Source organism: Trichoderma aggressivum (genome assembly GCF_033847375.1).
Source record: "Trichoderma aggressivum f. europaeum strain CBS 100526 chromosome Unknown scaffold_001, whole genome shotgun sequence".
Classification (NCBI taxonomy): Eukaryota; Fungi; Ascomycota; class Sordariomycetes; order Hypocreales; family Hypocreaceae; genus Trichoderma; species Trichoderma aggressivum.
Window position 1 is genome coordinate 1251703 of NW_026946367.1, and position 12188 is coordinate 1263890.

The 12188-nt window shown below is 51.8% G+C and overlaps 2 protein-coding genes across 2 annotated transcripts; one reads left to right on the forward strand and one right to left on the reverse strand.

Moving 5' to 3' along the window:
• Positions 1-832: 832 nt before the first annotated feature.
• Positions 833-5419, forward strand: Triagg1_336 (uncharacterized protein; the record flags this gene model as incomplete). Its single annotated transcript, XM_062898354.1, has 2 exons — positions 833-4731; positions 4786-5419. The coding sequence occupies 2 exons, from the start codon at positions 833-835 to the stop codon at positions 5417-5419; spliced, it is 4533 nt and encodes a 1510-aa protein (XP_062760686.1).
• Positions 5420-6980: 1561 nt separating this feature from the next.
• On the reverse strand, positions 6981-10340 carry Triagg1_337 (uncharacterized protein; the record flags this gene model as incomplete). Its single annotated transcript, XM_062898365.1, has 4 exons — positions 6981-8307; positions 9028-9264; positions 9320-9474; positions 9840-10340. The coding sequence occupies 4 exons, from the start codon at positions 10338-10340 to the stop codon at positions 6981-6983; spliced, it is 2220 nt and encodes a 739-aa protein (XP_062760687.1).
• Between the last annotated feature and the right edge of the window lie 1848 nt (positions 10341-12188).

A 12188-nucleotide genomic window follows, 5' to 3' on the forward strand; every position in this document is an offset into this window, starting at 1 on the left:
CCCGTACGAGTTACCGTATGAGAATCAAGACGCGTTTGCATCATATCCGCAGTCCCTGTAACTTGGCACCTGGCGCTTGCATCTGTCGAGTCGTGCTCCCGTGCCTCTTCCATCCATGTACAAATAAGTACAGGCTCCATATCGACAGGGCAGCGCCGAGACGCCGATGCAGCTGTTTAGATCTCGGATTTAGCGCGGGCTGGTTTGACTGTCCATGGGAGTGTACAGTACAGTACAGTACAGTACGGAGTACCTGCTTGCATTGTCTCACTCAGAGTGATGACATTAAGTCGGTAAATACTAGCAGTGAATACCTTAAATAAATAACTTTCTGACATGAACGGACATGCTTTCCAGCGCCTGTAGTCAGACACAATGAACAAGGCGATAATTTGCCTTGTATGACAGGTGTGGCTGAAGCTTGTACAAAGCTCCGGGCAAGCCACAGCTCGAGCTTGTAAAGATTGACGTGGCCCGGCCGGATAAGGCACCGCGGCATCAGATGTGGCGAGTCAGCCCCAGCCAGAAATGCGCGGCGCCACAGCTGGAGCCTACACATGTAACCCGTTCATCCACAAGCTGACGAATGGCCCAAACGACGATTCGCAAACAGCCCGAAACACGCAACTCTTGGACTTAGGACCTTCGCTGTTGCATAGCGATTGCTGCTTCGTTTCCTTGGCCATTCCCATCTCCGGCTCACTCTTGCGGGGCCTAACCAGAGCCATTCGGCCAGCCGTTTACAGCCCGATCAAATCGACAAGGCCCCTCGTCCAAACCCCTCGACAAAGACGTCCAGCTTCATGACATCTCCAAGCAACGCACCGACAATATGATGAGGCTCACAGCCAAGGCTGCGGCGCCGTCATGGCACTTGCTGCTGCTGTCTCTTCTATGGGTTTTGGCGCTCGCAAAGGACGGGCCGAAGCTCTCAGTCACAAAGTTCGACCACCCTCCGTTGGGCCTCGCCTACTTCGAGGACAGCGACATTGTCGTCTTCCACGACGTCGATGCAGGCATCATATATCGGTCCAGCGATGCCGGTGCCAATTGGTCCAAGGTCAAGGCAATTCCCGAAGGCGATGCCTTTTTGCTCACTACGCATCCTTACGATTCCAAAATCGCCTATGCCCTGACGTTGGGCAAGACGCACTATAAGACAGAGGACCAAGGCGAGACCTGGTCCAAGTTCGACACCCCGGCCGTCCCCAGCCGATTTCAGCCCGAGATCCTGGTATTCCACGCAGAAGATCCGAAGCGAGTCATCTTCAACGGCATGGAGTGCGACGGCATCTTTTGCGACGAGCAAGCCTCTTATACCACAGACAACTTCAAGTCGGTCGAACTGCTCCGTGCCTTCACAGCTGGCTGTTGGTGGGCGAAGCTGTCTCCCGAGTTCACCACCGGCGACAAGGATCTAGATAAGAAGAGAGTGCTCTGCATCATCAAGGATCCCTTCTCCCTCTTTGTGGAAGACCAGAGACTCGTCATCTCCGACGATTACTTCGCCGTGGTGAACAAAGAGGTTCAGGAATTTGAGCCCAACATGGACACCAACAAGGGAGTGGGCGGCGTGGCCAACATTGCCGTCGTCAAAAGCTACCTTCTTGTTGCTACCTCGTCCTTCCAGAGCGACGAGATGGCCCTGTACGTCACTGACGACACTCTCAAATGGCACCGTGCCATGTTCCCGACCAGCGACAACCATGACCACTCGCACCAGATTAATCAAGAGGCATACACCGTTCTAGAGAGTACAAACTATAGTATCCAGATTGACGTCTTGACCTCCTCTCCCTCAAATCCCATGGGTGTTCTCTTCACAAGTAACTCCAATGGCACATACTTCACCGAGAACGTTCCTTACACCAATCGCAACGGCAAAGGACATGTCGACTTCGAGAAAGTCCATGGCATCCAAGGAGTGTTCATCATCAATGTGGTAGATAATGGTCCTGATGTCGACAAGAAGGGTGCGGAGAAACAGGTCGTTACCCAGATTTCCTTTGACGATGGCAGGACCTTTGAGCCCCTCAAAGCCGATGGCGACAAGATTCACCTCCACTCAGTCACCGAACTCGATAACACTGGGAGGGTCTTCACAAGCCCAGCCCCCGGTATTGTCATGGGCAACGGAAATACGGGCAAGGCTCTTGGCAAGTTTGCAGATGCCAATCTGTATGTCTCAGATGATGCCGGTATCACGTGGAAGGAGGCCTTGAAAGGACCTCACAAGTACGAATTCGGCGACCAAGGGTCGATTCTTCTTGCCGTCAAGGACTCCAGAAAGGATGATGTTTCTGAAATATCGTATTCCCTGGACCATGGCGAGCACTGGGAATCAGTCACTCTGCCAGACAAGCTCACTGTCAAACCAGCGATCCTTACAACCACCCAAGACTCGACCAGTCTCAAGTTTCTCCTCATTGGCGAAAAGGACAGAGCCTATCATATGATTGCTATTGACTTTGGAGCTATGGACAAGCGGACTTGCGAGGATAAAGATCTCGAGGACTGGCACGCCCGCGCGGATGACGATGGGAAGCCAACTTGTATCATGGGACACAAGCAGACGTACCGCCGCAGAAAGAAGTCGGCTGATTGCTTCATCAAGAGTAACTTCAAGGATCCCGTTCCCGTCACTGAGGACTGCGAGTGCTCCGATGCGGACTTTGAGTGTGATTACAACTTTAGGAGGGACCCGGATGATAGAAAAGTATGCAAGCAAGTCGGACCAATTCCATCTCCAGACGGTGCTTGCAAAGACAAGTCCGGAACCTTCAAGGGCTCTTCTGGCTGGAGGCTCATCCCGGGTAACACTTGCAAGCGGACCAAGGGCGAACAGAAGGATGATCCGGTCGAGCGCAAGTGTGAGGATGCCACCGTTCCGGGGGTTCCAGGAACTCCGGCAAGTGGAGATGTAACTCACAAACAATTCATTTTCGACACCAAGCTTCAGGATTTCCAGAAGATCTACCTCGACAGGAGTGATTCCAGCCAGTCCGATGACGAAACCGTCATCGTTAGACCCGCCGAGGACGAAGGAAACGGCCGATTGAAGATTGAGCAAAAGCTCTGGCTGTCTAGTGATCACGGCAAGAGCTTCAAGCGTATTTTGGAGGGCGAGAAGATCCAGGGCATCTATCCCCATGTATACCTCAAAGACCTCGTTTACTTCACTACTGGCAGCGACAAGGTCATTTATTCTCTTGACCGCGGCAAGAGCTTCCACAGCTTCAAAGCACCAACAGACCCCGGTGATAGATTCCCGCTGAGCTTCCATCCAGACAAGAGAGACTGGCTCATTTGGGTTGGCCAGACCTGCGACAAAGTTGGAGGGAAAGAAACTTGTTTCCCCGAGGCGTCCATCTCGATTGATCGCGGCGATAACTGGAAGACAATGCTCCGCTTTGCAGAGAGATGTGAGTTTACCGGCCACTCGGCATACAAGTTCCGGTCGCAGAAGCAAATCATCTGTCTTGCAAGGGAAGAAGAGAACAGCGATGCGCCGTTGACCATCATGACCAGCGATGACTTCTTCCAGGAGGACAAGGCCGTCTTCAAGGATTCCGTTACCAATTTCGCAACCATGAACGAATTCATTGTTGTGGCTGGCAGGGATCCAGAAACCGAAGATATGCACGCTCTCGCCAGTCTGGACGGCAAGCACTTTGAGAGGGCTCACTTTCCGTACAACTTCCACGAAGGTCACGAGAACGAGTATACGCTTCTTGACAGCTCAACCCATGCCATTAACCTGTTCGTCCGCACCGAAGGCGGTGCTGACCGAGAGTATGGCTCAATCATCAAGAGCAATTCCAACGGCACGTCCTATGTTCTCAGCGCGGCCAACGTCAACTGTAACGAGGAGACGTACGTCGACTTTGAAAAGGTCGCAGGCCTCGAGGGCGTCACCTTGATCAACATTGTAACAAACGCCAACAAGGGAGAGAAGACGAAGGACCTCCAGACCAAGATCTCTCACAATGACGGCTCCGAATGGGGTTTCTTGGCCCCGCCCGCCAAGGATGTGGATGGAAAGGCCTATCCTTGCAGTAGCTCCAAGGGAGATGAGTCTTGTGCCTTGCATCTCCATCACTATACTGAGAGAGACGACAAGAGAAAGACGTTTGCTGCGGCCACTGCCGTTGGCCTCATCTTTGGCATTGGCAACGTCGGGTCCAAGCTTGGCGAGATTAAAAACGCAGACACGTTCATGTCAACTGACGGTGGCGTTTCTTGGAAGAATGTCAAGAAGGGAAGCTGGTCGTGGCAGTACGGAGACCAGGGCTCGATCATCGTCCTGGCACAAAGATACACGCGTAACAATCCGGTCAAGTCCCGTTATGTCTCGTACTCGACAGACGAAGGCAACACATGGAAGAATTTGGAGTTTGCCGACTCGGATGTGGCACTCCTCGACATCACTACCCTACGGTCCGGCACATCGCGCAACTTTTTGCTTTGGTGCCGATCCGGTCGAGGCAAGCTCTTCTCCGTCAACATCGACTTTAGTGGCTTGGCCGACAAGCCCTGCGAGCACACCAAGGCCAGCGACTCTGATTATTACTTGTGGTCTCCCAAGCATCCCTTGCAGGATGACGACTGTCTCTTTGGGCACGTCTCCAAGTACCTACGCAAGAAGACTGATCGCAAGTGCTACAATAAGCAGAATCTCCAGCGACTTTACGAGCATGAGGACTGCGCTTGCAGCCGACGAGACTATGAATGGTAAGGGCATCCCTCTACTCAATACGTTGATCTCATGACTGACCAAAAAATTAGCGATTTCAACTTTGAACTAGACAACCATGGACAGTGCCAGCTGGTGAATGGCTTCACCCCCCTCACTGGAGACGATTGGTGTGAAAAGTACCCCAACGAGACATCATACTTTGAACCCACGGGTTACCGTAGAGTTCCCTTGTCCACCTGTAGCGGCGGCAACGAACTCGACAAGACGTCAACGGAACATCCATGCAAAGGCCACGAAGAAGATTTCAAGAGGAAGCACGGCACGTCCGGCGTCGTGATTTTCTTTGCCGTTGTCATCCCGTTTACTCTGGCCGGCATCATCGGCTGGTACGTGTACCGCAACTGGAACGGCAAGTTTGGACAGATCCGCCTGGGAGAGAATTCGTCGACTTTCGACAGCGACCAGCCCTGGATCAAGTACCCCATCATCGCCGTGTCCGCCGTCGCAGCAGTGGTGGTCTCCCTGCCCGTCATGGTGTCCAGCTTGGCTCGTCTGGCGAGCGGCTCCTTTGGGCGGTTTGGCCAGAGGAGCGATGGCAGCTGGTTCTCAAGAGGCGCCAGGAGGTTCACGACGCGCGACAGCTTTGCGCGTGGACGAGGCGACTACTCGATTGTGGATGATGAGGGCGAGCTCCTTGGCGAGGAGAGCGATGAGGAGGTGTAAAGGCAAGGGAGAGGCGAGCGAGCGAGGTACAACAGGGTATACGGGAAGTGTATGAAATAGGCGGCTTCCGTTGCGGGAACTTGACAAAAAGATTTACTTGTGCGGAGGAGAAATGGGCTGGGATTATAGCAGCTTGCTGTGATCTCTTTTGATTAGCGAGGTTCCATTGCTATTTTTAGGATATTGTATATGTTATATAGGAGAGACGCTTCAATACTTTCTCTTTTATGCAAAATGAGCCACGAATGAAGTCATGTATCCCGTTGTACGGAATACACACCATATGTACAAAGTAATGTTTACCCAACCAAAAGCTGAAAACCGTTTCATCCATTCATCCATCTACCCTTTGATTCATCTACCTACCGTCAAATAACATAAAAGAAACCCCCTAAATTCCAAAGCAAACACATCACAAGCAGTCAAATCAATCCACTCCTTATCCAAAAACACACAAACCACCATACACATACATACGCATACACATACGCACATGCACATACACATACACAATACACAAATGCACACAACTCTCACTCTCACAACACAATTTTTAGAAAAAAAAGAAACAAAAAAGCAAGGCCCCCAAAATTCCAAATCCCGCCCGCCCCCCCTTGTTATCCATCCCTTCAAACCTCCCCTTACGTCCACCTTCCCGCGGTTCTCCATCTTCTTACATAGATAGACTCAAAGCTAGGACTTCCAAATCGGCGATCGACCGAGAAAGAAGAAGAAGAAGAAGAAGAAAGGAGAATGTGCTTTTATGAGCGTATCTCGCAACGTGTATGTAATAAGATAAGAGAGCGTCAAAAAGAAAAAGCGCACATGGACTTCAACGCGTGTGTCGCTCGTGTCGTCTTCTCCCTTACACTGGGCTAAAAGTCCTAGTTCATGTAAGTCCTAGCAACAAAACAAGACAGGCCGTCATATGGACGGAACCAAACACCCAACTAAACAAGCACATGTGGAAAGAGGGAGCAAAAGTCACTCGTAGATCAAAAGGAAAGGTAAAAAAGACATTGGTAAATGTTCGACAACAGCATCAATAACAAGGACACAATATATTACATCAGCCCTCGCCAAGGGCTTCTCATGAGTTTTGCAATTCCATCCCATCGCTCGTCAATAACAAAGATCCGTCCAAGTAATTCAATCAATCCAGTAGTCCTAATCCTAAAACGCCAGCCAGAAATAGAGCGCTTCTTTTTATGCCAGATAAAGTAAAAATGAGTGTGTTCGTGACGTGCTTTTCTTTCTGCAAATTACAGCCAAACTAATATTTGGCTCCCCCCATATATGTTCTCATACTAAACAACAAAGAGAATGACAAATTTGTAAGAGAACATGTTATAAATGAATGACAAAAAGGACAGTGGGGTATATGTGATGCATGCTGTATGCTATAATGAGAGGTATAGTTTTGGAGGTAATGGCATGTTGTAGTGAGTGGGTGAAAGGGCGAACCACAGCTTTCTTGTTAGGATACTTTCCTCGCCCATAATCCAAGAACCGAGTTGGTAGAGTAGATCCAACCCAGTCAACGAATCATTAATAAGAGCACTCATGAACGGCGGACTCGGTTCCAGAAGCGTTTTACCATGTTGTTATCGCTGCTGGCAGCTTCTTGGTCCATAATGGCGAATTGCCTTTCAATATTGTCTTTGGGGTTGGAAGCTTGAGAGTATGATCTTGGCTGAGCAGATCCGTCATGTGCTTGCCCCTTGGATGACGATGGTTTTTGCCAGCCATACATTTGCTCTTCGTCGGCTCGAAGATCAGGCCGTGTCAGCGTCATCCGTAGTGTCATCTCGCGGGATGATGCTGGCGCTTGGGCGTAGTCCACCTTGGAAGGCCAGGCTCCTTCATGGGGCAGTCGCGGCGAATGCTCAGCAGGCGGATGATCCAAGCTCTCTGGCGTTCTCGGAGAGACTGTTTCAACGGGTGATGTGGGATCACTGATGAGGGACTCCGCGTCATCACCAGTTGAGCTATGAATCTTGTCATAGGACTCTTGGCGTGACCACGATCGAATCTGAGAGGTTTCCCTGCCCTGTGTGTCGTAGAGAGATGGGAACCCAAATTCGACAGCCTCATCAAACTTGTGCGGAGACGCAAGGTATACACGAAGCTTCATGCGAGCTTCGGGGTCCTGATAGTGAGATGGAGCCGAGTCAACGACGCCGTAGTCATCAGGCATTTGACCCTTGTTTGGTGACATTAGAGACAAGGCTCTGGATCTTCGACGGAAGTGGCCAGAGGGGCTTGGTAAAGAAGGTACCACAAATTGCTCGCTCAATGCGGGAGAGGCCACGGATCCCTTGGTTGCTGGACGACTCAATTGCGAAGATGGACGTCCAAAAGACAGCTTTGATATCGATAGATGGCGAGGGAAAGGCATTCGCTTCTTCTTTCCTTGTTTGGGGCTCGACTGGTAGTCATCCAGACGAAGATCCAAGTCATCACTCTCATCAAGCCATCGGAAACTCTCGATGATCGAATCCGGTGAGGCCTCGGCGGCCAGAGCCTGTGTAAATTCGTCGTTGGGCGAGCTACTCATGGTGGAATGGAACTCGTGATAAAAGGGTTCGTTCAGATGGCTGCTTAGTTTGGGGACTTGTGTATGGCGTTTATTTATCTTGACAAACGCCTCGTCGGTAGCATCCAGTATGATGCTCTTATGGTGTGAATTAGCTGTATTCGATCGTCTTTCTCCGTTATCCGCTGGTCGTCCGTGCAGCGTATCAGCCTGGTATGGGTATAGGTGAGCGGAGCTCGATCGAACGCGCGGTTGTTGATGTGATCCAGAGATGGAGGAATCGGAAGCAAGTTCGAACTTGGATCCTGGCTGCCAGATATCTTCTTCGCTTGCGAAAGTCGATGTCGAATGGCTGCAGGGCTGATCGGAATGTCCAGCACAACAGGTCTGGGCAAAGCGCAGCCGCTCCAAGGTCGAAAAATACTGGAGCAAAAAAAGATGTCAGAATGCTATGGCCCAAGAATAGAATCAAATAAAATAAAAGACATCGGCAGAAGAAACAATAAAAGGGGCAGCCCAAGCAAGCATGTATATAAGAGAAATGCTCTGCGTGTTATTGAGAAGCTAGTGAGGCGACTACCTGAAAGGCGTATCCGTAGTCGGGTGAAATCAGAGCTGTTCTAGCTCGAACGAGGATGGCATGTCTCAACTTTGGAACGAAGAACCATGGCGAGGTGGGGAGACTTCAGGTCCAATACGGACAAAGCAGTGATGCTAGCAGCAATACTAGTTGGCCTGGGTGCACTCGCACATTGATCAGGGGGTTGCGGTATGAGTACAGTCAAGCGGCCTTCGCCCTGCAGACAAACTCATGCCAGGTACGGAGCACATACACACACAATGTTGACTCAAAACACACCGCGGTGCCTATGCTCTGGGCCAGTTTCTAAACGCGACAAGACTCCCTCAGGCTGGTTTCATCGTGGACTGGCACGTTGGTGACGATGCCAACATCATAATGGAGCCACGTTTGATGGATTTGAGAGGAGCTCGCTTGAGCTAAGCTGGCAAACCACCACCGATCAATCAAGCAGTTAGACATTGCTGAAAGCATCCATTCAATTGGACGCACCGCAGACGGCCTACAAGCGCCATGACACTAGTGTGCTGGGATGCCAGGGACGGATTCAGCCGTTCCGGCGCCATTGGCTTGTCATCGGAATTAGTGAGTGCAAGACGGAGGTGCATTGCATTGCATTGCATTGCATGGCATCGCATCTCGCCGTCCAGGCTAAATCCCACAGTTGTGAAGGGAACAAGACGGTAACAGACAGAGAGTGAGGCATCGGGAGCAAGACTGGGAGCAAGACTGAGAAGATCGCCCGCCGCTTGGTCTCAACCAACATGTCTCTGCCAATCCATACTCTGCTGTCGCTGGTGATCCCTTGAGACGCGAGACAGAGCTATTCCGACACTTGTCGTGCTTTCCGTCGACCAGGGAACCGTATGTGCGATACACCCAATTGGCTAGCATTGCAATGGCCAACTCCATCATCCAAGACAGACAACGCATGAAACGCTTTAATACAGACAGAATCCGCTATTGTTGGGCAATGCATTCTGACGTCCAGATCCAAGCAACACCTTGTGCTGTTGGCCCTGTTTCTCCGTCTCATTTCGCCTTTCTCTGACCTCTTCTATGCATTCATCTGCGACACAAACTGGCAGGCCTTGTCATTTGCCCAACACCGCAATGCTTTTTGAAAACACATGGGGTAAAATACATGTTTGAGGTGAATGCAGGGACGAGCCATCTTGAAAAAAAGAAAAGAGAAGAAAAAAAGATCGGTGTACGAGGACATCGCTGAGGCTAGTTTCCACCACCTGATGGGCGGATCAAACGCAACGATAACAGCATGATCGTGAGAGAGAATAGCCACTTACTTTTCTTCGAACTGTAGGCGGCAGTGCTTCGAACTCTTCACTCGTCAAGCTCGTGGACGACGGCAGACTGCTGTAGTATTCGGACTGGGGCTGTTGCAACAAACTGTCGGGTGACGGCAGCTTCTTAGAAGACGAAGGGCTTCGGCTGCGTTCTCTCTGGCGATTCCAGTCTCGCATATGGCTACGGGAAGACGCGGGCCGTTGTGAGTCTGGCAGGTGCAGCATCTGCTGTCGCGGATCAATGTAGTGGCTCTGGCGATCTCGATGTCGATGTGTCTGAAAGCTGGGATGACAAGAGATTATCGTGTCCTCGTCTTCATCTCCGTCCAGTTGCCCTTGCATGGGCTGCAAGAACTGAGAGGGAAGCTGCTGCTGCTGGTTTCGTGGCCGGCACTGGGTAGAAGCTCTCCTTAAGCTCATGCCGCGTTTCAGAGGTTTGCCAGCACTTGAAAGAGTTGTAGATTGAGCGCCAGCGGGCGCCATTGCTGATACGGGGGCCATGACTTGAGTTTTTGGAGCCAGGAGCTTAACTAAGTTCCGGCGTGAGAGGGCAAAACGAAAGGCAGGTGACGAACAGGGCTTCCGCGCTGAGTAATAACGAAAGCACAGGTATTGAGTCGGTACTCTTCTGCAGTTGAAAGCGAGGATGAACAATGGGAGTTGTCGGAAGCCGCGCGAGAGAGGAGGAAAGAAAGATGGTCGGATTCGTCGCCAGTTGGAGTGGCATGGCATCGCGGGTACTCGTAGTATTAGCATATTGGCGGGCTGGCATATTAGGTAGCCATGACTGCACACAGAACAGAAGCGCCCAGTACGGCATCGACCTGTCCAGCCATACTCGTACACCAGACCTAGCCATGGATATCCATAGCCATACTGTCCTGTAAGCGACTCCACGTTGTGTTCCTGGCTTCGGCTGCAAATCCCCCCCTGGTCGCCAAGATATCGAGCTCTGGCCAGCCGGTAGCTCGAGCCAGCGCCAGCGCCAGGATTCGTCGTTGGAAAAGCCGCTGGCTCCAGAGGGTTACAGTACGAGCAGCCGTCACATCTGGGGCAGCAACGCAACTGACAGAGCTAGAAGCGGCCGAGCGACAGGGGGCCAGTGATTTGCAGTGGAGAGGCCGCGAGATTGTGCAGGCTGGGGTTGTGCAATTGTGTGAGCGAAGTCTGGACGGGATTGGTGGCGGATGGCGGGGGCAGCCAGTGCTAGCAGCAGCGCCTATGTAGAGCGGCCTCTTGTATCACGCACCATCTTCTCTGGATAAACACTCTGGCTGTGTACCTGACCATTGTGATGGCGCTCATGATGATGCGGGCGCGTGAGCAATTGGAGGCATCACTTGTCACATTCTCTCTCGCCTGGGTTAGGAGAGGGTGATTTGGGGAGTTTCATGCACTGTCGATGCGGGTTTGAAAGCTTCAACGCCCCCCCGAGAAGGGATCAACAGCCTACCTAACAGGAACAGAAACAGGCACAGGCACAGCATCACAACCACCACCACCAGTGTCGCCATCCCCATCACCAGACAAGCATTCGGTCCTTGCTCGAGGCGCTACATGACGACGAATCGGGCAATCACAATCCTGCAACGCGCCAGGGCTCGCAGGCGGCGCCGTATCCGCTTCAGGCCTGGTCCTCCGCACCATCCATGATATCTCGAGGCTACGGCAAGCTAGAGAGCGTGCTTATTTTGGTGGCTCAGGGACCTGGCGGGGGGAGCAAGCATGGGCATGGGAACGTACGAGCAAGCGAAAGTCGTTTGTCGCCAGCCCCTGCAATCCTCTCGCTCTCTTTTCGTCTATCCAGGAACCATCGTGCTCTTGACGAAACCCGCTCGGCCTAGACGAGGCTACAACCGCCGCAAGCACACCAGCCCAGAACACTCGATATCAAGACGGAAATTGACGAGAGATTTAGGCAGTGGCTGAAGATGGGCCCCTTGCCCCTGGCGCAATTGAACGCGAAGTGGTTGTCAAACGGTCGCGACTAAGAGAGGTACGGAGTACTGCAATGCTGTGCGACACGACAACCTTGATATGATATGATATGCATCCCTTGCGCGTCACGGCGTTGGGCATGATGAAATGATGCCTCTGGTACTTGCTCCTTTTTGCTGCAGATTGCAGATTGCAGATGTCTCGCATCATTGATGGCCAAGTGTCACCATCATTACCTGTATGCGCGCATACGAGTAGTTGGCAGTCAAATGTCAAGCCCGAATCGAAGCATGTACTCACGACCATGTGCGTGCTTCGCAACGGCTCCTCTTAAGTACGTGGGCGCTTCACCAAAAAGCCTTGCCCTTCCCACCTCGTCCAGATGCCGCCGATCAGTGCTTCTTCTCATCA